Raw genomic sequence first — 25,843 nt, 5'->3', positions numbered from 1 at the left:
AATTTATTTTCATCATTTCAATCCACAAATATATATTCAGTTTCTTCAAACTGTACCTAAAATTCATCATGAAAATTTAGTACAGTAAATGCTCCAAACACATTCATAAATCCCCTTTTAACAACTTCTACCCTGTGCAGCATGAATAATATGGACTCTTTGTCTATTTCAATCCACAGGGTCTTTGCCCCCCCTTATTTACCAAGACACATTTTTATTACCTTGAACAGGTAAAAGCTGTGATTAAGGAACAGTAACTATCACATTCTTCTAAACTTTTAGTAGTTTTCCTAAGGTAAAGAGAGGCAACTGGAAAAAAAATGGAAACTGAAAAGCTTTTTGAAGGTTCATATCTGATATTTAAAAGTTCTGAACCCTTGGATACTCTGCTATTAGTTCCCATGATAAAACCTACATACAATCTATATTCAAACAAAACTCCTTTTTACTCCATGGAACTTTGAAGACCAGAACATTTTGATTTAGTTCTGTGTGAAAGATTTGGCTGGATATCTTTCAATAACTTTTCTAAGGGCACAGAATTTGTATCATTCGTACTTTTAGCTGATTCTCAGTGATCTCTAATTTTATAATTATGAAAAGCATTTTCTTTAATAAGACTGGATATTATAGGTTTAACAGTTATAGCACCAATTCTTCTGGGTTATACCCATGCAGTCCTAGTGAAGAGGATGTTATTATAACCACTGTGGGGGAGAAGTGAGGACAGTGGAAGAGTGAAGGGGAAATCAGAATAGGATATGGGAAGGTGCAGAAACCATCAGGAAAGCACTCTTAGATAACCAGGCAGCTAGCTTTAGACACCAAGGGAGAAGTTCACATCCTCTGCACAAACAGCAACTAAAGGTGCTGTGCATGGATGGAATTTCATTCATGACTCAAAGAGTGAAGGGCATCCACAGCCCCTCTCCTCAGCCACTGCTTCAGCCTCTGGACTGGACTGGTCCTCTGTTACTCTCAAGCCCTGTATCTGGGTCCATGATTCCATGGTGTGCATATCCATTAGCAGTCTGCCTATATGTTCAAAGCAAGGCCGGCTCTAGGTTTTTTGCCGCCTCAAGCAAAAAAAAAAATTGGCTGTCCCCACCCCAGCCCTGGGCTCCCCCCACCCCCCTGCTGCCCCAGCCCTGGGGTCTCCCCCCTATCTGCACCCCCTGCCGCCCCAGCTCTGGGCCTCTCCCAACCCGCACCCCACTGCCATGCCAGCCCTGGGCTCCCCCCATTCCCCCCACCACCAGTGCCCCACCACCCACACACACCCCTGCTACTCCAGCCCTGGGCTCTGCCCCGTCCACCCGCACCCCCTGCCGCCCCAGCCCTGGGTCACTGGTAACTCACTCCCAGGGCGGGTCATTCAGCAGGAATTTTGGATGTGCACAGAACACAGACAGGATTGGTTCCCATATCGTTACAGAACTGCAGTAAAGTGGAACCATTTTCAGCTTGTGTGATTGGAGGATATCTGGATGCATATTATAAGACTGTCCTCCAAAAATGAGGAAAATTTGAGGTGCTTTTATTATTCTTTTATTCCACTCTTTGTTTCTATGGGGAATTTGTCAATGCAATATCACTGTCTTCCTTTTAAACAAACAAAACTAAAAAAAAAAAAAAGGCAATGGCTGTTGAAAATAGCAATTCCAGTCCTAATAACCACTGGGAAGCATTTCTTGCTCAATTTTATCCTACTTTTTCTACAGCAAATTACAGTGGATCAGGATATTTGATTTGGGAGCAATGAAGTAACAGCTGCCCAAATTGAGCTTGAGCACTCCTGAATTTTGAGGTTTTCAAATCTGGAAGGCAGGTGCTAGTTTCCCTTTCTGAATATTAGCTAAATCTGGAAAGGAAAAGTCAATTTCTGCTTCCATGGCTCAGAAGTGCCTGGCACTGTATCTAAAACTGCCGAAGTCCCCTAGCAGAGCCTCCCCCCCGCTTACTTTTTATTTTAAATTCTAGTGGGCTCCACATACCTCCCTTGCTAGGTTTCAGATAGAGGCACTGTCCATTTAGTCCACCCAATTCCTTCTTTGGGGGCTGCAAGGTGAGGTCACACCAGTATCCCTAATCCAGTCTGGGGATGTCTTCTGAAGGAGATATCTGGGCCAAAGCCTTCTACTCCTTGGGCACACTTGTTCCCCATTCACAGTGCCCCCCACTCTAGCAGTGAGCTCTCCCTTCACAGCAAGCTGCAGCATGAGGTTTTAGCTACCATACTCCCTCCCCTCCCTTTCCTGTTGATAGCGGCCAAGGGAATGCTGGGAAATGTAGTTCTTTCCCTGCTCCAGGGCTGGCTCTATAGGCAGGGAGCTAACCAAGGAACTACAGCTCCCAGGCTGGATTCCTGCCGGCTGCCGCCCCTGGAAATGGGCTGCCCCAAGCAGCTGCTTGCTTTGCTGGTGCCTAGAGCCGCCCCTGGTTCACAGCCCCATATGTGGCTCTGCACATTGCTGGAGGACCTCAATTCCACCACGTGGGCTCTCCACCCCCTGTCCTCCTGTGCAGGGAAACACAGAATTAGTGCTGCTGTTCAGGCTTTAAGTTCCCACTGAGGGGGTAGGAAGCAGAATTTCATTCTTAGAGACTACTGGTTTGAAGAGACAACCCTGGTTACATTCCCAGTTGCTTGTGCTTTGATTTGGCAAAGGTGTTGCTATAGAAAACAAATGTCTTGCTTTTGTATAAAAACAGCTAATTCCCGGAATGACTGCTGCCAGAGGGGCAGAGCCAACAAAAAGGGAGAGGTCAAGGGTAACCTTGCCCAGTCAAGCTGGCACACACCCCGGGAGTTGTTCAGCATTCCTTAGTGATCACTATAAGAAAGCCAGCAGTGGGAATGCAACTTTGTCATTGCAGGGCTAGATCCTCAGCTGGTGAAGCTCCACTGAAATCAATGGGAGTTTGGCACCTAGCTGCTTTTGAAAAATCTCCCTAGGCATGCGTCTGCCTCTTCAGATGCCTAACTACCATTACAAGTCTGCTCCATGTACTTAGCCTATCTCTAGATGGGAAATAACAGGGCTGTATACTAATGCGGTCTCCAGGAGTCTCCCCCCTTGACTATGTGGTGTCAGCAGAATTGTGTCATGGCTCCAGTAGGCCCACATTTTCATACATAACCACTTAGCTGTGGCTAGGGAAGAGGACAGCTAGTGGCCCTCACATAGTTGTGGATCCACGTGCTGTTTCCCCAAACTCTCCCAGTTTCACCGTGGAAGGGGGGTGCCATACATACAAAGGGGATGGAGGGAGTATACATTTATCCCATAGCAAACACAAAATGCTAAGGGGGAGAATGTGCTGTGAGTTAACCATATGAAATAGTTGCTACTCACTCCCCTGGGCTCCAGCAGGAAGTTCTAAACTACAGCACAGTGCGGGAATGGTTAAACTGCATTCTTCTCAGAGTATCCATTAAGAGAAAAACCCCTCATTTTCAGCCAGTTGAAAATCCACTATTCTACAAAAGTGCATTTATCTGCAGGAAACAGAGCTTTTCTAAAGTGGTTTACTTTGGACAGATCACAAGAACAATAACCACAAAATATGTTTTCTGTAGGCCTTCCAAATTATCACATTCCCTATTTTGACAACAAACAAAAAAATGAAAAAAATTTTAAGTCACACGGGTAAACGTGAAGTGGGTTTAAGGATGTGGAATTTGGTGTAACTACAAAAATGACAAATTCCAGTTATTTAAAGATAGAACAAATTAATAGGAAGCAATACAAGAAATCAGATACATTCTCAAGGGAAAAGACCAAATGTACAACAAGTAGAGTGCTTGAAAACTCAGAACCCCTGTTTTGGTTATTAGTTATGCATTATTATCAGTTATTTGCATTACTGTAATGCCTAACCAAAATAGGAGTCTGGTTGGTTTAGGCACTGTACAAACACATAGAAAGAGAGAGATCTTGCCCCCAAAATTACAGTCTAAACAGACAAGATAGATAAAGTGTGGAAGGGGAAACAGGGACACACAGAGGTGATTTGCCCAAGTTCACTCAGCAGGTCAGTGGGTGAGGCCAGAACAAAATAGATCTCTTGAGCTCCAGTGCAGTGCAGTGCCCTATTCCCTGGACCACAGCCAGGCCATGGGCGGTCAGGCCTAGTAAGTGAAGCCAGAATCGGGTCTAGTAGGTAGGGCCAAAGCCACAGGTCTGGGCTGGAGTCAGAGGCCAGGAACCAGAGAAAGGCAAATGAGCAAGGGCTATTGTAGCAGCCAGCCAGGGATCCACCTAGCTGCACAGACAAATTCCTAGTGTTCCCTCAAGACTTAAGCGGTGTGCCTGGACCAATCGGAAACCCCAAAAGCACTGCCAATCAGGCCGTCCATAGGCAGAACTGTGGTCTGCAGGTGATGGTGTGGATCAGCAGACCCAGGTTCTAGACCTGGGGTAGGCAACCTATGGCACATGTGCCAAAGGCGGCACGCGAGCTGATTTTCAGTGGCACTCACACGGCCCGGGTCTTGGCCACTCGTACTGGTGGCTCTGCATTTTACTTTAATTTTAAACAACACTTCTTAAACATTTTAAAAACCTTATATACTTTATGTACAACAATAGTTTAGTTATATATTATAGACTTATAGAAAGATACCTTCTAAAAATGTTAAAATGTATTACCGGCACGCAAAACCTTAAATTAGAGTGAATAAATGAAGACTCGGCACACCACTTCTGAAAGGTTGCCGAGCCCTGTTCTAGACCATGGAGCCTCACACAAACTACCTCCAAATAATGCCTAAGCATTTGTTTTAGCAATGATACAAGTCAGCCTACCTGTTTGTGGACTGTAAACCATCCAAACTTGATAGAAAATGATCCAAATGAAGCTACTCATAACAGAACTTCAACAAAGCAACATGCTATTCATCAACACCTGGTTTAAAATAAATCAAAGGGAACTGTCATTTATCTTAGCCAATGTGCCCTACTGGACTAAGTGTGTGGCTAGTAGCCAGGAAGAACTCTTGAGCTCTAGTCCGGCTCTGCCTCACTGCGTGACTTTTAGCGAGACACGTAGGAGGCACTGAACTCCTACAATTCCCCTTGATTTTAATGTCATTTTTACTAGGCACCTGAACATGCCTTAGGATCAGGCAATTAACCTCTCTGTGACTTTGTTTTTCCACCAGTGAAATGGGTCTGACTATACTATTTGCCAACTTGTATGAGGTACTGCAAAGATTAATTGCTTTAGTTGTTTGCACAATGCTTTGGAGACATGATCTTTCTCCCATGGACATCAATGGGAATTTGCATTGCTTTTAATGGGAGTGGGACCAGAACATTTTTCCTAAATAACTACCGGCATATAATTTGTAACAACCAATATATTTGATGAGTTTCACCTTTTTTTCAGCTTGAGAACCGATTATGAAGAGATTGCAAAATTCTTCAATGCATTCATTTTTTGTAATTATTTTTAAACTCCTGAGCAAGTCACTCTGCATCTGCAGAACATTTGGGAACATTCACAATTTGCAGTGTGTTGCTTAGTACCTGAAATCAAATGGTACCATTTCTCTTCCCTGATTGGATGACATCAGTAACTAACCAATAGCACAAACGGCAAACTTGACAATACAATTAACAGTATGAAATTTCTTTTTAGAAAATATCTGCATGTTCAAGCTTACTATTCACTGGGTATCCCTGCATCTAAAGTTTCAAGCACATCCATGTTCCAAGAAAATTAATATGAAAATTATAGATATAGTCAAATGGAAAATTCCTTTCAAATTTACAAAAAAAAATCCATTGTTAACTCAGCTCGATTGTTAACTATTAAGTAATGGGCCAAATTCTACTCTGAAATGAACCTTTGAATTCAAGCACTTTGAACATGTGCAGCTTGAGAGCAGAAGTTGACTCAATCCATCTGAAGTTAATGAGGTAATATTTTGGTCATATCCTTCTACTCTGGACAGGCAGAGTGAAAACTTCAACACACAACAAAAGCAATTAAGGCCTGATCCAGAACCTATTGAAGACAATGGTAAGATTTCCATGCACGTCAGTGGGCACTGACTCAGGCCCTTAATTTGGATTTTTTGGAGGGCGAGGCGTGTGGGTCAGAATATAACGTCACCAGCTTGTTTTCAAAGGTCAAAGTCTCTATTCCACTCCTCTGGGGAAGCTTTGTAAGAGAGTGATCAGGGCAAATAATTCCAGAACAGGGACCTGACCTGACTCTTCACCCAAAACCCCAGCTTAAGCCAATCTTTTATTTTTCAAGATTCAATGAGTTTAGCTTTTGTTTTCATTTCAATTTTGGCAGAGCTCCACACTGCCGGGTTGTGGCTGAAGGCAGAAGTCTCACCACTTGGTTCAGAATGGTAGCAGTACTCCCATCTCTCTGCCTACACCCACACCCGTTCTCAGCAACGCAGAACACCCTGAGCACATGACAGCATCGTGTTGTATACAGAATTAATTTCAAGCTTTTGGTCTTGATAGTAAAAGCCCTCCATTTGATTAACCCAGGCTCTCTCTATTGGGCGGTGATCATCCACAACACCTGTGTTCATGTACGTTCCCTTTCACCTACAAAGGCCACTCTTAAGAATGCAGAAGACAGGGCTTTCTCAGCTTGTGGCAGGGCTGAGGTATAAACCCCATGGATGCCCTGCCAAAGGGGTAGCTCCTCCCCTGCTTCCCGGCAGAATGGCCAAGTGCAGGGGCCCAGACACTCAGCAAAGAGTTCAGCTGCAGACTCTAACGAGGGCAGGCTCAGAAGAATCAGCTGAGCTGAGTGGAGCCAGCTGGACTGGGGGCTGGGAGGAGTTATAAGCCCAGGGAACTCACTGGCAAAGGGGCGAGCCAGAGGGGAAGACAGAGGGACTTCAGCTCTGTCTCTACCAGCAGCTGAAAGCCTCAGGGGCTGGTAGACCCAGGGAAGGGTCAGAGTGGGGATTGGTGTTGTGGGAATCGGGACTCTGTATTAAGCACTGTAAATAAAAACACACAGGAGAACCACCTGAAGGAGGCATTGGGACCCTTTCTTTGACCAGCCGAAAAGTGAAAGGGCAGTAACCTGTGTGGACCCTGTGACACAGCACCTTGAGTCTCCTGACATCCTTTCTTATATTTTAGCCATAAGACCATCCTTTCTTATGGCCTAATTCTAATGCAATAAGCACTGCAGATAATTCCCCTAGACCCTGATGTCACCATCCCAATCCAAATATAAGTTTAACATTTTTCACTACTATAAAAAAAAAAGAAGACATTTTGAAATTTTTGCAATCATTGCAGAAAGGCCAAACTTCAAATGCTTGCAATTTGAATGTCAAAAGAAAGCACTATGTGCAACTCTGTTTATACCCAAATAATCTGTGGAAGTCTTTCACAATGAAGTGACTGTAGCCCTTTGGGAAAGTTTCACTCAGTTTCGGTAAATGGAAGGTTTGGAATCTGTGGTTTCTGACATTTGCTTTATGAGTAAAATAAAATGTCTCCATGCTGGGAAACAATTTAACATTGGAAGGCATCATTGCTTTTATGTAACAAATTTATTTTAATATCAACAAAATGTCCCCACAACAGAGACAATGGGTTCAATCTACGTAGAAAGATATGACTCCAATTATCAAAGTATCTGAGCACCTCACAATTTATCCTTATAATAACTCCTTTATAACAACAGACAGGGAACTCAGACAGAGAAACTCTGGGTAGGGCTACCCTGCAATCAGAGGTGTAGACATAACCAAGCTAGCTTTGATCTAGCTATCTCAGATAACAATAGCAGTGAAGCCACAGCCATATGGGTTGTAAAACCCACTTGGGATCCTAGGTATGTACTTGAGTGGCTACCCTGTCCTTAAGTCCATGCTTCCATGGTGTCACTGCTATTGATACTTGAGCTAGCTCAGGTATGGCTGTATGTGCTGCTGTCACATCTCTGATAGCTGTGTACACAGACCCTACATGACTTGCCCAAGAACATACAGAAAGATCTGTGGCAGAGCAGGGAATTTAACCTTTGTCTTTGGAAACCCAAGCTAGCACCACAACCATTGGAACAGCCTTCTTCCCATGGGACGGGTTCTCAACTGGCGTAGACCAGTGTCACGCCATCAAAATCAAGGGATCTATGCTGATTTACACCATCTGATGATCTGGCCCTTTATCACTTGTAATAAGTTTTCATCTCCTTTTATTTGAATGAGTCCAGCTCCTGGACCCCTTTCCCTATTCAGGATGTGAAGAACTGCCATTAATTTACTTGTATTCTGTAGTAGGAGGTAGGCAAGGCAGTGGCCTACCAAATTCCAACTGGTAATATTTTAGGTCAGGCAAGTAATGAACGCTTTTAAATCACATGATGCTTACTTTTGACAGTGTTTAATGAACATGCACCTTTACCTTTCATACCCAATGTATTCAAACGTATAGTACACAACACAAAAGAGCAGCCATCCTAAGTGCTGGGCACCCTTGAAACACTCTTAAAAATACATCTAATAAAATAAACTGACTCTAACATTTATCCACCAACAACACTACTCAAGCAGTAGTGCAACAGAACTTTAACAAACATTGCTAACCAACCACCACCAGAATTCCCTTACAATCTCTACCCAACCTCACCCCACTCCCAACTCCCTATAAGAGAGTAGAGATGGACAAATATAGGCTGTCCCCAATCATGAGGGGACGGGGGAGAGAGAGAGAGAGATATGCTTTTAAGGTTTACGGATGAGGGTATAGTATAACTTAAAAGTCTTTCCCCTGGGAAGTTAGAGCAACGATGGTCTGTGTTCCTGGAATGTCTCTGATTACTGCATAAACTTCTCCAGACAGAAAACATGTTAATAGTTTGACTATAAGCAAATTGCCAAATTTAGCTTAATCAAAAGCTACAAAAAAATGCATGATGTTGACATAGGGCCTGTTTCGAAGTCCATAGGAGTCCTTCCATTGCCTTCAAAGGGCATGGGATCAGGCTCTTAATTTCGCAGCACTTACAGCACAGAATAGAAATGTGGTGTTCTCTAATGCCTTTCAAACTCAAGGAGACCCAACATGTTTTATCATCTACAGAGTAGTTTAGAAAACAGAGAGAAAGTTTCTATGACTGAGGAAGATTTGCTTTGGAACTGTACAAGACTAGTTGGAGGTGCAATGGAACTAGAACAGTCAGAGGAGTAGGAGGAGAACTCGGAAAGGAAAAGACCACAAAATCCTACAAGAGGGCAGACTGAAGGAGAAATGGTATCACTGGCAACAGACAAGTTAAGGAGCACGCTGGAGTAAAGGCCCTGGGACTTGGCTAGAAGGAGGACACTAGAAGTCTAGGTGACAAACGTTTCCTTGGAATGGCAAGGGCAAAAGCCAGACTGGAGGGAATCTAGGTGGGAATTAGAGGAAAGGAAGTCAATGCAATAATTTAAAAAGGCTTGTCAAAGAGCTTAGAAGTGAAAGGAGAAGGAAGATAATGCAGTAGCTGAACAGACAAGAGGTGTTGAAGGTCAGTTTTTGATAATGGGTGATAGAGATTTTGTGTAGACTGAGGAGGAGGAACAAGTGAAAATAAGAATAAGGAAATTAGTAGCTAGAAGAGGATTGGAGTTAAGGGGACAGAGATAGAAAGTAAAGGCTGGATTTTCAAGAGTTCAGCACCCATATTTGAGGGTAGACTTTTCAAGAGCGCTCAGCTCTTATATAGGCATTAAAATAAGAGGTCAGATTTTCAACACAGCTTGGCACATTAGCTATGAAAATCTGTACCTAGGAAAGACAACTCAGAAGGATTGGGAAGTATGAAAGATTAAAGTATGTTGGAAGGAAGAGGTGAAGGAAGCTCAAACTGGATTTTATCAAGCTCCCCTGTATTACTATTTGCTACACATGCTTGTCACAACATGTGGCACACTTCATCCAGTGCACTCAATGCCCCAACAACAACTATGTGGGTGAAACCAGACACTCACTATGCTCACCAATGAACTCACAGAAAAATGATAAAAGACAAAAACATCACATCACCCGTGGGGGAACACTTTTCACAAAGCGATCACTTTATATCTGACCTCTCACTACACATCACCAAAGGAAACCTGAGAAACACCTTCAAAAGATGAGCCTGGAAGCTTAAATTCAGAACTTTTCTAGATACTAAAGATCAGAATAGAGACATTGAATTTATGGCTTATTACAACAATATATAATGCATTTAAATCCCCTCCACACCAGCTTCTCCCCCCTCCCCCTATAACTGGTGATGTATTAATGAACCACTTTACCCTGAATAGTCCCTTAAAATGTGTGTTAATTATTTATGTTAAACAATCTGTTCCACCTTGTATTTAGCTGTGACACTCTGAGTACATTACCCAGACTTCAAGAAGAGCTCCGTGTAATCTCGAAAGCTTGTCTCTTTCATCAACAGAAGTTGGTCCAGTACAAGATATTACTTCACCCACCTTGTTTACTATTAAATCAGATGCTAATAAATGCCTATCACAAAGCACATGATGCAGTACGAGGCAAAATATACATATTATTTTTTCATTTCTATTGTGGTCCTAGAAGATACCTTTAAGCAGCTTTATAATGACCATCTACAAAATATTGATTGTAAGTCAGCTACATTAACAAACATCTGAACAACGTTTTAAAACAAAACAAAACAAACAAACAAAAAAGCTCAAAACCCTCTTAGCCCCTTCAGGAAAAGAACCCAACAACTTGAAGAAAAGCCTATGTAAATAGACAGGCTTAGTAACCTGCCCTGAATGCCTCAAATCTAGTTTCTGTTGGACCAAAGGAGAAAACAAACTTCATGGGTGAGGTCCCAACCCCAAGAATAATTTGCATCTACCCTCCTCCCCCCGGCCCACCAGCCAACTAGGCAGTGCCCCTGGTTTGTTAGCATCTGTAGAAGGTCTTCTAAAACTATTGCATGTCACCACTGAGTTCTGTGACAAGGGCCCTCTGGATCCCAGCCTTCCAATAGAAGTCAAATAGATAGATAGTTACTGATAGACTGAAACATGACTCTGCTGTCATTCCTGTTGCTTCTCCTCCTTGAACTACAGCAAAGTCTTCATAGAGGTATTCATAAAGGATCCCTGTCTGTCCAAAATTCTCTCTGAACAGACAGAGGGTCATACCTGCCTTCCTCATATCTTTGAGGGGACACAGAGTCAGCAGAATTACTCAGCAGCATAGGTGGTCAGACAGTGGGTTTTATTTCCATTGGATAATATTTATTATTTACTTTTCAGCAAAAAAATATCTGAAACTGAAATTTTGCAGCTGAAAACTTCAATTCAGAAATGCTGCTGCTTATGCCACATGTGACTTGTAGTTTGGGTGTCTCATGCTCCCATTTCTCCTTTGTTTGGACTACATTTCCCATGATGCAACATGCTAGCTCCCTTTGATGACCTGCAGATAGTCCTATCTTACTCTTTCTCTTTTCACTGTAGCTCAGATCATCACAAGAGCCTTTTAAGGATGACAATTTAGCACAGAACTCCTCAAACAATTTATACTATGTTTTAATGCGTTTTTTGTTAATTGAAGGTTAACTGGCACTTTCTAATTCACTTTTATTTATAACCCTAGAGAATAATGCAAAATAAAAATTAACAATTTGGCCCCACCTCAACCGTTGCCCACTCCCCTTCAAAGCTTGAAACAGCCTTTGCCAAGAAGAGCTCTTGTTGCAATAGTTTCATGGGTCCGTGGCCTATGTGATCCCAGGCACTTTCCTTACACATCTAACCCCAACACCAGTCAAATCAGACTTATACAATATTTGAATTGATTGGTTGTCAACTTTAAAAAGGTGACATCATCACCATTTACCAGTGTATTGTTATCTGATTGGTCAATAGCACGCAATCTCCATGTAGGGAGGATACTTGATCCTGCAGGAACTTCTCGGGGGGAGGCGGGGGCGGTCTATACCACCTAGTAACAGCACTGTTTAATATCACTCACATGAAATGTGAGCCGCAGTTCCAGAATTCCTAAAGTTTGAAAGTACTTTACCTTTCCTCCATCTTTTGGCACATAAATACATTTTTAATGCATTGCTGTAATGTCATGGAGATTAGAGAATTCACTGCATCTTGTCACTGAGATAATTTTAAAATAATAATCACGACCATTTTATTTGTGAAGCTGTCAGGCTCCCTTTCCTCCTTTGGTTGAACAAACTGGGGCTCTACATTGTATTAGGAGTGGCAGAGCTGCACAATGACTTAATGAGAACTCCCTCACACACTGCATGCTTTGCCTTGCATTGCCTGACTTACAGGAGGTGAGGTTAGCACAGGGGAACAAGAAGTGGGCAAAAAGTTTTGCACATAAGACAGAAGTGAAGATGCTGACTTTTCCCCTGGTTACATGAAAAATTAGGAAAACATACTTTTCCTCTGTGTATTTTTGCTGATTTTATTCACCATTAGTGAAAAAGAAATGTTCACATCCCAACATAAGCAGGTTATCCCAGTGGGTACATCAAGTTTTGCGCAAGTTCAAGTTTGCTCTAGCCATTGGACTTGACGCTGGACTTAATTCAGGAAAATCCTATGGCCTTTGTTAGGTGGGAGGTCAGACTAGATAATGACAATGGTCCCTTCAGGAATCTATGAAGTTTCCATGTGATTTGGGCTCAAATGGGATTTGAACATAGGTCAGACATTAAGTAAGGATAACTGGGTCACATTTAGTCCTCCTGGTCACTACTCACAAAAGGCCCAGGTCTGAAGGTCATACTTAGTCAAAACTCCCATTGCAGCACTTGCTTACTTCAGTGCTTAAATTAACAGCAGTCACACCTCACAGTAGTTAATAGCTGTATCTGAGCTAAGTTTTTGACTCATTACTAGGTAGGTCTGCCTGCTTTTCTGCAAAACAATCATGCAGAAGGTTAATCAGCTTAAAGCCAATACCACACACAATCCATGGCAGCAGCAGGTTCCTTTCCAATGTAAGTGGAGAGAAATAAAAGCAGTAGCAGTCTTGTCAGAAGGAGCTGTATACAGTTATGACTAGCTACTTACCTATGTTCAAAATTGCAGGGATCTAGTTTTATTAAACCTCAATGTAATGATCGATTTCTATTTTTGCAGGAAAAGGAGAGCTGTTTAAAACTATGTTTAAAACTATGTATCCATTGATTTCTACTCAGAGGTGCATATATTTGAGGATTGCTGGGAAGAATGCAGTGTGTTTTCATAAATAATCTGAGTGTATTTTCAGGGTCTTTTAAAAGAAAATGTTGCTACTCCAGTGACTGATATGTTTGGGCAATATCAAGGCAATTGTCTGATGGGACTTCAGACAACATAAAACCCTGGGGCCAGATCCTGCAAGTGTGAGCACAAGAGTTGTAGGAGAAGACCTCTGAGGTTTATGGGAGCTTTGTAGGCTCCTAGACTTCCAACTACGTAAAGACTTTTAGCCACATCAAGTTTTCCGGTCTTCAAAAGTGTAGATAGTTAGTTGCAGTCTATTTTTTTACAGAACCTCCTGTGACTTCTCTCACAATAAGCAGCAGTAACAGGATTAGCACTGTCCTTGTTGAACTGACTACTGCAAGTGAGGCAAAATCATGCCTCAGGTTATCTCCTCTGGTATCTGAATGTCAAAATATTGGTGGGGAAAACACTTAAGAGGGGAGCAAAGAGAAACTGTGTGGGCACATTGGAACAAATACATTGACGTTAATGGGCCAGATCCTAAGCTGATGTAAATCAGCATTATACTGTTAATGTCAATGGAGCTACACCAATTTGTTCTAACTGAGAATCTAGCACTTAATTCTTTCCATAGCTTGGAACACCCCTGAAAAAGATCCTTTAGAAAGCCTTGAACTAAACTGAGTGTGATTTTATGGTATCTTATTTATGTATTCAGTTCGTAGAAAAAGGAAAAAGAATGGGCCTCAATAAGTGAAAACAACACATTTATTTGTAAACATGATTTGATAGTGTGAAATAGTTTGCAGCAATAAACAAAACTCAGTTTAGTACTAGATCATCCATTTTATCTGAAGCTCACTTCAAACCATTGTTTCTCTCAGTAAACTGGCTGATTCTCTTGAATTAAAGGTGGATTACATGGTAATGCCTAGCAACCCTTTCCCCAGATCCTAGTTCTATCCCTATGGTCTCCCTGTTCATTTGGCTCTATATTTATTTAGGAAGTCACTAGTCCAGAATCTCCTTATGCCTTTAACATATGAGCAGAGTGTTAGGTCTGGTGCCAGGAATGCAATACAAAAAAAATAATGATTAGGAGAAGATCTGAAAAGAGAGAACACAACAAAACACACAAAACAAGCAAGCAAATGAACCAAAAACACGGAGCTTCAAAAACGAGCAACAGCAATGTGCATTTCAACTTGGTTACGTAATAGCGTTTTTTGTTCCCAGAAGGTAATATACAGTTGTGAAGTTCAAATGTAATACAGAGGATGTTGTTTGTTAAAGTGGAAACAAAGTGACAGGCTAGTTATAATGCCAGGCCTGTTTCCGATACATCGGGAAAAATATGGACATTATTTGCCGAATGTCAGTTTCAGTTAGTTTTATTTTGTTCTAGGAATAAAATGGCATTGCCTCACTCCACTGATGCACACAACAAAGTTTAGAACCTTCCCATGCAGAGTTTTCTTTAGTTGTAAATTATATGCTTGGATACTGAGGCATGGCATTTCTTCTGTGGCTGAAGAACTGCCAAATTGGTTTGTATAGAAGAAGTGGCTTTTATTTAATCTCTTGCTTGGTATTTATTATGGGCCAGATTCTTTCACCCTTATTCATAATAGTAACACCTTACTCCTTACTGCACTGAATTTGACCAAGGCTGGTAGAATCTGGCTCTGTTTTAACTATAGACATAGGCCTGAGCCAAAAATTTGGATTCGGATCTAAATTTCCCTCCTAGTAAAATGGAATTGAGGTCATGGCCATTAAAGAGATGTGGAGCAGCCCCTAGCACACAGAGCCATACCCAAACTTCCTCCAAACATGGTGTTCAGCTATGTGGTTCTGGTTTGGCTCCATGTCCAGTTAAAAATACAGAGAGCCTCACCAAATAAAAATCACAAAAGACCAGTACCATTCATTTATGTTTTGACTCTCAACTGGGTTTGGAAAATGCTTTTTACGTAACTGGCAAAATGCAACAGTTGAGGTTTATTTCTGCTACACACTCCGGGATTGCCATAACAATACTATGTAATGTAAAGCAAATATTTACACAACTGAACATGGGAATAGAAGTCAGTTTTACAATAGGCACTTCAACCATGTTTTAAATTAGAGATTAACAAAGAGCTCATGCACTCAGAATTCTGTTTAAAATCAATCACAGGGGCCATCAATTTGCTCACAACTTTGATTTCATGCTAAACTGTTTTAAAAAGTAGCTTATGTGCAAATGGAGATCACAGCATGCAAGTGTTTCAAGGATCTGATTCTTTTCACAGGGGACAAACATTTGGGCAATTATCATGATTAAGATAAGAATTACATTCCCCAGATAAAAATATAGGAAATGATTCGCCACATAGGATTCTGTAATCGGAACATTTACCCCCCAAAAAACATTTCTTTCATGCAGTAAATACCAGATTGCTTTAGTTGATATGTCAGTGTTAGATCTATTCCAAACACAAGGAAGAAAATTAAGAATTAAATGATGTCTCCTCCTTTGAATTTCCTTGGGAGACATGAAGGGATCCAAGAGAAGAACAAGCAACATAAACTCAGCATGACAGATTAGAGTTAAAGCTCTTCACTTGACTTCATGCTGAACAACTGCGCCAGTCCCAAGAAGTTCCTCGATGGCTTTGTCCTCATACCCCAGTGCACCCTTCAGTACCTCCACAGTGTGCTGTCCAACAAGAGGTGGAGGCTTGGGCTTTGATGCACTGAATTCACTGTATCTGACAGCTGGGCCTGTAAAAGAATGGACATAGGGAGAAATTATCTGAATGACTGATAACACGTGCTAGCATTTAATGCTACGTTGGACTATTTTGTGTTGCTTTATGTGATGGTTATCCAACAAATATTATATTTGAAAATAAGCTTACCTTTTAAAAATACATCTGTGTTTATCGAACAAATTCCACATTGAAAGGACACACCCGTAATCCAGCTGTCTGTCATTCACATGAATGCAACATTAATTCACTAAGTGCTGAGTCCAGTTGTCCACGACTGAACTCAAAGGGAGTTTTCCACTGATTTTAATGGGAGTTGGGAGAGGCTCCAAAACACTTGCACCTGAAGTGTCACCATTTTAAGGTAACTGGATGACTTCGGACGTTAGCAATGGTATACCAGAGCCTTTCACGTCTACTCTCGGTTCCGTCATTACTCTGATGATTGGTTGGTGGCCACGGTGAAGTGAAATGGTGCTCTCAGTTTAGTTCCTCGTGGACAAATGCCCAAATAACAACTGGCACACTTATTGGCAGTCTCAGCACAGAGGCCAACACTGAAAGGGCATGGAGAACAAATGACACTCTCCCTCTGAGGCGTATTTGCAGGGAAATGTACAATGGCACTTCTAGCACTGTATCTACTCTATGGAGAAATGAAGGATGATAAATTTCCAGACCGGCCAATCCAAAACTTTTCTTCACTACCAAATTCAACAATGATTTTTGGGATGCCTTCCCAAAGGACATCCTCTGTTCACAATCATATCCTGTATTATATCACCGTAACAGCTGACAAGCTGCATCGTTCACAGTTACTTCTCTGTTATTCTGCATGTAATACTAATGCCTCCATTTAGATATGTAAAGAAAATCACGTATCAGAGGGGTAGCCGTGTTAGTCTGGTTCTGTAGAAGCAGCAAAGAATCCTGTGGCACCTTATAGACTAACAGACGTTTTGCAGCATGAGCTTTCGTGGGTGAATACCCACTTCTTCGGATGCAAGCAGTGGAAATTTCCAGGGGCAGGTGTGTATATAAGCTTGCTTCTTGCTTGCTTATATATACACACCTGCCCCTGGAAATTTCCACTGCTTGCATCCGAAAAAGAAAATCACATAGCAATGTATCACCCCAAACTCGGTCCTTTTGACTTCGTTCTGAAAGGAACATTTGGATGAGAAAGAGGAAAGACAGAGTGAAACTTATTTATGAAAACTATTCAAAACCAATAATTAGACACTATTTTTCTGATGAGTTTCCCCTCACTTTTTTTGAACAGAAAGAACTCATTCTTAAGTGCACTGAGTGTGAAATCTTAAGGAAGTGTGAGGGATAGGAAATTGGCATGAGGACACCTTTCTGCCAACTCTTAGGGCCGGATGGGGTCTGAACCAGCCCCAGTTTAAGGTATAGCAGTTACAGGGCTGCTCTAACTTGTGCTAAATGAAGAGTTGCCTAAGCACTGCTCCACTCATCTGAGCTTGCCAGAGTGTGACATGCTCCACTCCTGTCATCTTTCGCTCCCAACATGCCCCATTCCTGCCTCTGCACTATTCCAACATTCCCTACACGGTGGAGGATGGAGTCAGGGCCATCCTCCTCCATGGCCCTCATTACACACTGTAATCAGCTCAGCTATAATGCTTCTTTTTAATAAGCTCAACAGATTGAGCGCTTTAAATATCTCATTGTAAGGCATTTTCTCCAAATCATTTTTGTGGCTCTTTTCTGCACCCTTCCAAAATATCAACATACTTTTTAAAATGTGGACAGCAGAACTGTATGCAGAATTCTAGTACTGGTCTCACTAATACTGTATACAGAGGTAAAAATCAACTCCCTACTCTTACTCATTACTTCCCTATTTATACACCCAAGGTTTTTGCCATAGCATCATACTGGGAGCTCATGTTGAGTTGTTGTATCCCCTATAACCCCAAATCCTTTTCAGAGTCACTATTTTCCAGGATACAGTCACCCATTCATAGCGGGTGGCCTGCGTTCCTTCTTCCTAGATGTATGATATTGCATTTGGTTGTATTAAAAGGCATTTTGTTTGAATGGACCCAACTTACCACACTTTATGACTGGTCTGTGTTCATCATTATTTAACACTCTCCAATCATTGTGTCATCCACAAATGTCGTCAGCAATTATTTTATATTTACTTCCAGATTATTGATAAAAACATTGAATTGCATCATGTATAGTACTGATTCCTGCGGAACCCCACTAGAAACACATTTGGTGATGATTCCCCACTGAAAACTAATTTTTGAGATCTGTTGGTTAGCCAGTCCTTAATCCATTTAATGTGTATTTTATTGATACTGCATAGTGCTATTTTTTAATCAGACATCTTACATTATATTATGTCTATGCCATTACCTTTATTAACCAAACTTGTAATTTCATTGAAGAATAATATCTATGTTTGACAAGACCTAATTTCCATAAAACCGTGTTGACTGGCATTAATTATATTCCTTTAATTTTTATCAACTGTATCCTGTATCAGCTTTTCCATTATTTAACCCAGGATTGATGTCAGACTAACAGGCCTGCAGTTATATGGTTCGTCCTGCTTGCCTTTTTAAATAACTGGCACAACTTTATCACTATTCTGGTCTTCTGGAATTTCCCAGTATTCCAAGATTTATTAAAAACTAACATCAGCAGGCCAGACATCTCCTTAGCCAACACTTTTAGAATTCCTGAGTGCAAATTTTTTGTGTCAACTGATTCAAAAATGTTTATTCCTAGTAGATGCCATTTAACTTCTCCTCAGTTATTAATGGACTGGAAAATACTTCATCATCCTCTTGTGAAAATAATATATCATCCTGCTTCTGTCCAAATTTAGAGTGGAAATATTTATTGAATACTTCTGCCTTTTCTGCCTCCTTATTTTACCAGCTTCATCTGGTAATCAGCCTACACAGTTGTTAGGATTTTTTCTGTTCCTAATATACTTTAGAAAACTCCTTCTTGTTGTCCTAACCCTGATAGTCATGAATTTTTCCTGATGTCTTTAGCTTCCCTTATCATTTTTTTACACTTCATTACTTCTAGTATATATTGATTGTTATCTGGTTCCTCTTTTCTCCATTTGTTATGGTAGCTAATTGCTGCCTTCGCTTCTCCACCAAATCAGGATGGACTTTAACCCACAGTTATCCTCTTTCTTGACTGTGTAATTGTGGCTTTTTGGCCGTCTAATACAGTTGTCTGAAAGAACTCCCAATTTTAATTCACATTTTTCTTTCTAGATTTTTCTTCCAAGTCCATTTTGTTCATCAGTTTCCTCATCTTTGGGAGAGTAGCCCTTTGGAAGCACCAGTCCATATTATTGGATGGGACTATCCTCTGTTTGCCTATATTAAATGTAAAATTACAGTCCAGTGATTAATTCATATTTAGCCACCATAATGAAGTCTAAAATAGAATTGCCTCATGCCTTTATATTAGAAAATGATCATCATAATTTTTAGAAAATCTTACTAAAATCAAACTCTAAACTGGCCTTATGGCATGTCGAAAGAGCATTCACAAGCAATCATGCTGATTTAAATGTCAAAATGTGGAATAGGAATGCCCATTTAGGTTACACATTGCAAAACTAGGCTCTTAATTGTGATAAACTGCAACAGGTGAAAGATATTTTATGGAAGAGAAGAGTGATTATATGTGTGGGCATGAAAGATAACCAGAGAGAACCCAAAGTGATATTAATCTAATGTGCTTGATCAGAGAGAAGAGTATATTGCATACCAATGTCTGCTTTTAATTTCTTACAGGTTCCAGATGTTAGCCAAATGATCGATCCTTAAATAAGTCTTTGAGTTTCAGTAACTACATAATTGTTTGCATGCAAGTATACCCTTCTCCAAATCCATCCCTAAGGCCTTTCTAGCCCCCACATAAATCATGCATTTTTCCCTTCCATTTTATCTACTCTCATCCATAAACACAGAAAATACAAAATGTTCTGATAAGTATAGCAAGAATAACTACTTAAGATTCTAAGTATAGTTCTCCTCTGAAAAGTGATTGTAAAAATGACATTGGGGTTCCATATTTATTGTCTTTCCATGACTTCCAGTAGGACATTTTGTACAGTGTGTTTTTGGATCAGAGTGGATTAAAAAAAGGGAGAAAAAATGTAACATTTATTCACTGACTTTCAGGGCAAATGTACTCAGTTGACAAGTAGCTAGACTTTTATCCTATCTTCCAGCTTGCAAATTCAACTTGGAGCTGAAAGTCAAGCAGAGTTCTTTCCTTCCTGTGCATCATCACTAGTAATAAAGGTGCTACACACAAATCTTTGCTGTCGGTGACACCTGTTCAAAACCCAAAGCCAGCAAAGGGTGTGCGGAGATGTTGCTGAGTGGCCCTAAAATACGAACATAATAAACTGTCCGACAGAATTTATTGAAGAAGGAATACCATCCGTCTCTGTTCTGTAGGGATAACACAAGTGGCAAGCAGCACTGGTCAGGAATTTTCCAAAGAAACTGTTTTTAAACAGAACATGCCAATTCATCAAACCTGAAATGTTTCAAGGAAACGTTTCAATTTCGGCAAATGTTCAATGAAAGACAGGCAAAGATTCCAACAGAACTTTTCCTACCACACAGTTTCTGTCAGAAACCTGCCTAGTTTCCTACAGTTTGCCTGGTGGGCTGTTGAAGAACCTGGAGATTCCAGGGTCCGCAGCTCTGGAGAATACCTGCTAGGTGGCCTACCTTGTGGCTGGGGACCCCAAGGCTTATAGGTTCCCAGTTGCAGAGCCGGGAGCCTAGATGCCTTGGCTCTAGCAGGGGTCTGCAGGACATACCAAAGATCCTGAAAGCACTGAGAATCCAAGCCAGAGAGAGGAGTCAGGGCTCCCTGGGGTCTTCACAGAAGTCAGGGCAGCTGATTGATTTTCTTTTGAAATGATGCAAACCAAAACTGTTTGATTTTTCTTAAATGAAGCTATTTGGATATTGGAAATTTTTTCAATGAGCATCATCAGCATGGAAGCATGTCCTCTGGACTGGTGGCCAAAGCATAAAGGGGCATATGAATGTTTAGCATATGTGGCATGTAAACACCGGCTACAAAACCTTGCAACACCGGCTACAAAATTGCCATGCGAATGTCTGTTCTCACTTTCAGGTGACATTGTAAACAAGAAGCAGGAAAATTTTGATATTGGAAATTTCAAAATGGCTAGTTTGATTCTGAAACAAAACAAAACCTTCTTTTAAATGTCAGAATTTCTCACAGATAGGAAATTCCAAATTTTGACCAGCGATAATTATAAATAGCAAAAAAATATTTTTGTCACAGTTCTGTTCTGAATAAACATGGAGAAACATAGGAAGATACTAGTTTTACATTGTACTTTTACATAGCAGAAATGCCCTATGACTGCAAATTTCTTTATGAACAAATATCTGAAAACACTCATAGGACTTACATAATTAATTGTCTTCTGTTTGCACTTTGGTTTTTTGGCTGTGTAAATACTGATGATATTTTAACCTGTGGTAGTCTGCATTGACATCAGTGGGCTTTGTATAAGAACCATAAAGAAAGGAAAGAAAATGGGTACTGACTAGGGCTGTCAATTAATCGCAGTTAACTCATGCAATTAACTCAAAAAAATGAATCGCAATTAAAAAAATTAATCATGATTAATTGCACTTAGAACAATAGAATACCAATTGAAATTTATTAAATATTTTTTGATATTTTCTACATTTTCTATATTGATTTCAATTACAACACAGAATACAAAGTGCACAGTGCTCACTTTATATTATTATTTTTATTACAAATATATGTACTATAAAAATGATAAACAAAAGAAATAGTATTTTTCAATTCACCTGATACAAGTACTGAAGTGCAATCTCTTATTGAGAAAGTGCACTTTACAAATGCAGATTTTTTTTTGGTTACGTAACTGCACTCAAAAACAAAACAGTGTAAAACTTTAGCGCCTACAAGTCCACTCAGTCCTACTTCTTATTATGCCAATCACTAAGAAAAATAAGTTTGTTTACATTGACAGGTGATACTGCTGCCTGCTTCTTATTCACAATGTCACCTGAAAGTGAGAACAGACATTCGCATGGCACTTTTGTAGCCAGAGTTGCAAGGTTTTGTAGCTAGTGTTTACATGCCACATGTGCTAAATATTCATATGACCCTTCATGCTTCAGCCACCAGTCCAAAGGACATACTTCCATGCTGATGATGCTCGTTAAAAAAATAATGCATCAATAACATTTGTGACGGTACTCCTTGGGGGGAGAACTGTATGTATCCTGCTCTGTTTTACTCACATTCTGCCAATTATTTCATGTTATAGCAGTCTCGGATGATGACCCAGCACATGTTTGTTTTAAGAACACTTTCATAACAGATTTGACAAAACGCAAAGAAGGAACCAATGTCAGTTTTCTAAAAATAGCTACAGCACTCGACCCAAGGTGAGGTACGAGGTGTGGAGCATGCTTTTAGAAGTCTTAAAAGAGCAACACTCTGATGCGGAAACTACAGAACCCAACCCCCCAAAAAAGAAAATCAATCTTCTGCTGGTGGCATCTGACTCAGATAATGAAAAGGAACATGCGTCAGTCCACACTGCTTTGGACTGTTATCAAGCAGAACCCATCATCAGCATGGAAGCACGTCCTCTGGAATAGTATTTGAAGCATGAACGGATATATGAATCGTTAGTTCATCCGGCACATAAATATCTTGCAACTCCAGCTACAACAGTGGCATGCAAACGTCTGTTCTTACTTCCAGGTGACATTGTAAACAAGAAGCAGGCAGCATGATCTCCTGCAAATTGTAACCAACCTTGTTTGTCTGAGTGATTGGCTGACCAAGAAGTAGGACTGAGTGGACTTATAGGCTCTAAAGTTTTACATTGTTTTATTTTTGAACGCAGGTTTCTTTGTACATAATTCTACAATTGTAAGTTCAATTTTCATGATAAAGAGATTGCACTACAATGTATGAGGTGAATTGAAAAATAGATTTTTTTTCTTTTTTACAGTGCAAATATTTGTAATAAAAAATAAATATAAAGTGAGCACTGTACACTTTGTATTCAGTGTTCTAATTGAAATTAATACATTTTAAAATGTAGTAAACATCAAAAAATATTTAAACTAAGTGGTATTCTATTGTTGTTTAACCGCACAATTAATCACACATTTTTTTAAATCGCTTGACAGCCCTAGTACTGACATTAAATAATATTTGTTGTATTTATTATTATTTCTATAGTGCCAAGTGGCCACAGTCATGTAACATGCTAGGCACTGTAGAAACAGAGAACACACAGACAGTAATCAGTTTGATGACAAAGGAGCTTAAAGGGATTCCTTAATCCCAGACACAGTCTAGTTATCATACAACAAGATTTTTATGAAAACAGTAGTCTTTGGTGCAAAAAAATGCCCCATTTCTGAGCTATTCTTAAAAGTGGCTGCATGCCTGACTTCAAGAAATTATATAAATGCATTTATTTTACCTAAAAACAGACAAATTATACACTTAAAAGTTTCATGTGATTCTGCAGATTAGTCTAAAATAATTCAGGAAAACTGGTACCAAACCAGAAATTCTAAAGCCAAGCCAGATATAAGCAACTCTAAATTGTAACATATACCAAGTTATAGCATTTTTAAGGATAAAAGGGAGGTTGTTAAATCTAATTTGTAAATAGAGACTTCTATTCTCTTTTGCTGTGCAGTCAAATTGTAATCTAAGAATTTGTAGAAATCAAATGTACAGTATATAGAAAACTAATATAGCTCAGTATCTTCTATAGAAAGTTACATTACAGACTAGCACTGCACAGAAAATTACACAGTAATCATAAAATATATGCATTCCTTGATCATTTATTATTTGGTATATCGTTAGACATATGGCATTTCATTTTTATATAGTTCTAAATTTAGCTACATCCATTCACAGGGGCTACCTATGATCCATCATTAATGATCCCATGTACTTTCCTCATGTAAAATTCCACTTTACTTCAGTGTCAGTTAAGGGTGGGTAAAGGCTGCAGAATTAGGCCTTGGCAATCCTAGACTCCTAGTGGACATCATTCCCAACTCTTCAAAGAACCCGATTCCAGAAATCAGCCAGTCAAATAATATACAAATGTTAATTAAACACAACTCACCTCTGAGGTAATGATTACTACCCCTTGAGACACAAAGAGGTGAATTGCCTTGATCAAGGTTATACAGCTTCCATGGGTGGTGTGTTAATGGTTTGCTGTGCCATGCAGTAGTATGGACACTGGACTGAGGTCCAAAAGGGAGCTGCAGGTAGAATACAGGAATCCTGACTCCAAGCCCTTGGCTCTAATCACTCCACTCCACCTCAATGGATTAGTGTTGTGTAATAAATGGGAAAGACCACGTGTAGAAAATAGTGAAGTAAAAAACAGTTGCTTAGATATGACTTTTTTTTCTTTTAAATTAGGATTTAGGTGCCACATTTTTCAGTCTCAAGTAAACACAAACTACCCATTTATTTTACTACATCTGAAATTCTACACTACAGTGGCTTTATTTTGACTTCTTTGGCACATTGCTAAGATATACACTGCAGATACTGCTTAATCTTCAAGGCTTAATAATGCAACAATTAGTCAAGCTTTATATCAGTTAAAATGATGATAGCTACAGTACTAAGCTGTCTCACAGTCCTCCCCAGTACTTGAACTCAACATCACCATAATAAATTCTATTTATTTGACGCCTATCTGCCATAGAATTCCAGGCGCCAAACAAAGCAATAAAGTTAAGACACATCAGACACATTAAAACAGAAGATAAAACCACTGAAACATCATCATGCAATAGAAAGGGCCTCAGAGAATTAAAATTAAGTGGCTATTCAAAAAAAAAGGTTAAATATGTGGCACTCCTTGGAATTTGTCATAGGGCATTTCTGAGATGAAGGACTGCAGAAGCAAAGATAAGACCTGTCCAAGTCATAGTTTGAGCACCAAACGCGCCAATTACCTGTATTAGTGCAAGCAACAAGAGATAAAACCCTTCGCCATTCTGAGTTGGTACACTATATAGGCTGCTGGAAGCTCAGTAAGATAATTCTGACTCAATTTATTACACGTATTAGAAGTTAAAGTTAACTCCTTAAACTGAAATCCCTTCAGAGATGCAGAGCAAAGTACACAGTAGTTAATAAACAGAATCACCTTCGCTTCTTCCCAATAACTATGCTGTAGCATTTTGCACCAGCCTCAGGCACCGTATCAGAGTTTTTCTGCAGCCCAAGTTACAGCATATTGAAGCAGCCCAACCTCAGTTGCACAAAGGCAGAGTGCCACAACAACAGACCATGTGCAAGAACTGTACAATAGCTAGTATAATGAATATTCAGCCCAGGTATGGGCTACAGTCTGACAATATTTTTGAAGATGGTAAAAATCAGCCTTGACTGCATTCAGGGTTACCAGAAAGCAAGTGTGAAAAATCGGGACGGGGGTTGGGGGTAATAGGCGCCTATATAAGACAAAGCTTTGAATATTGGGACTGTCCCTATTCTGGTCACCCTAACTGCATTTCAGTATCTAACATCTGCCCATGATCATGATACTATATATAACTGCTTTTGTTTAATATTGATGACCCAAACCTGACAGAAACATAAGAGAACCAAAGCCAAAACAGGCTTGAGGAACACTACACAAAATTCCATGACAGGCCCGTAACACCATGACACTACACAGGAAAGCAGGCCTCTTCGGCAGAATCACCCTAATCTGAGGTTTTAGAACCTTGCACTAAGACAAATAACTTCACAACTCAACAAATAACTCATGTTGGAAGGTGGGTCCCACTAACTC

General features: G+C 40.2%; 1 protein-coding gene across 5 annotated transcripts in view; it reads right to left on the bottom strand.

The window, feature by feature from the left end:
* SUGCT (succinyl-CoA:glutarate-CoA transferase) overlaps positions 1-25,843 on the bottom strand; it is a 658,579-nt gene that overhangs the window by 164,250 nt on the left and 468,486 nt on the right. For 2 of the 5 annotated variants that reach the window (XM_039525907.1, XM_039525901.1), the window contains exon 14: positions 13,940-15,955. The exons of the other annotated variants lie outside the window; for them this stretch is intronic. In XM_039525907.1, coding sequence (XP_039381841.1) covers positions 15,792-15,955 — 164 coding nt within the window. In that variant the 3' untranslated portion in view covers positions 13,940-15,791. Of the gene's footprint in view, positions 1-13,939; positions 15,956-25,843 lie in introns of those variants that run through there. 5 annotated transcript variants of the gene reach the window in all.

This window comes from Mauremys reevesii, linkage group 2, assembly GCF_016161935.1.
Source record: "Mauremys reevesii isolate NIE-2019 linkage group 2, ASM1616193v1, whole genome shotgun sequence".
In the NCBI taxonomy this organism is placed as follows: Eukaryota; Metazoa; Chordata; order Testudines; family Geoemydidae; genus Mauremys; species Mauremys reevesii.
Note: the sequence above shows the minus strand (reverse complement) of the source record. Positions and strands in the feature narration are given on the sequence as shown.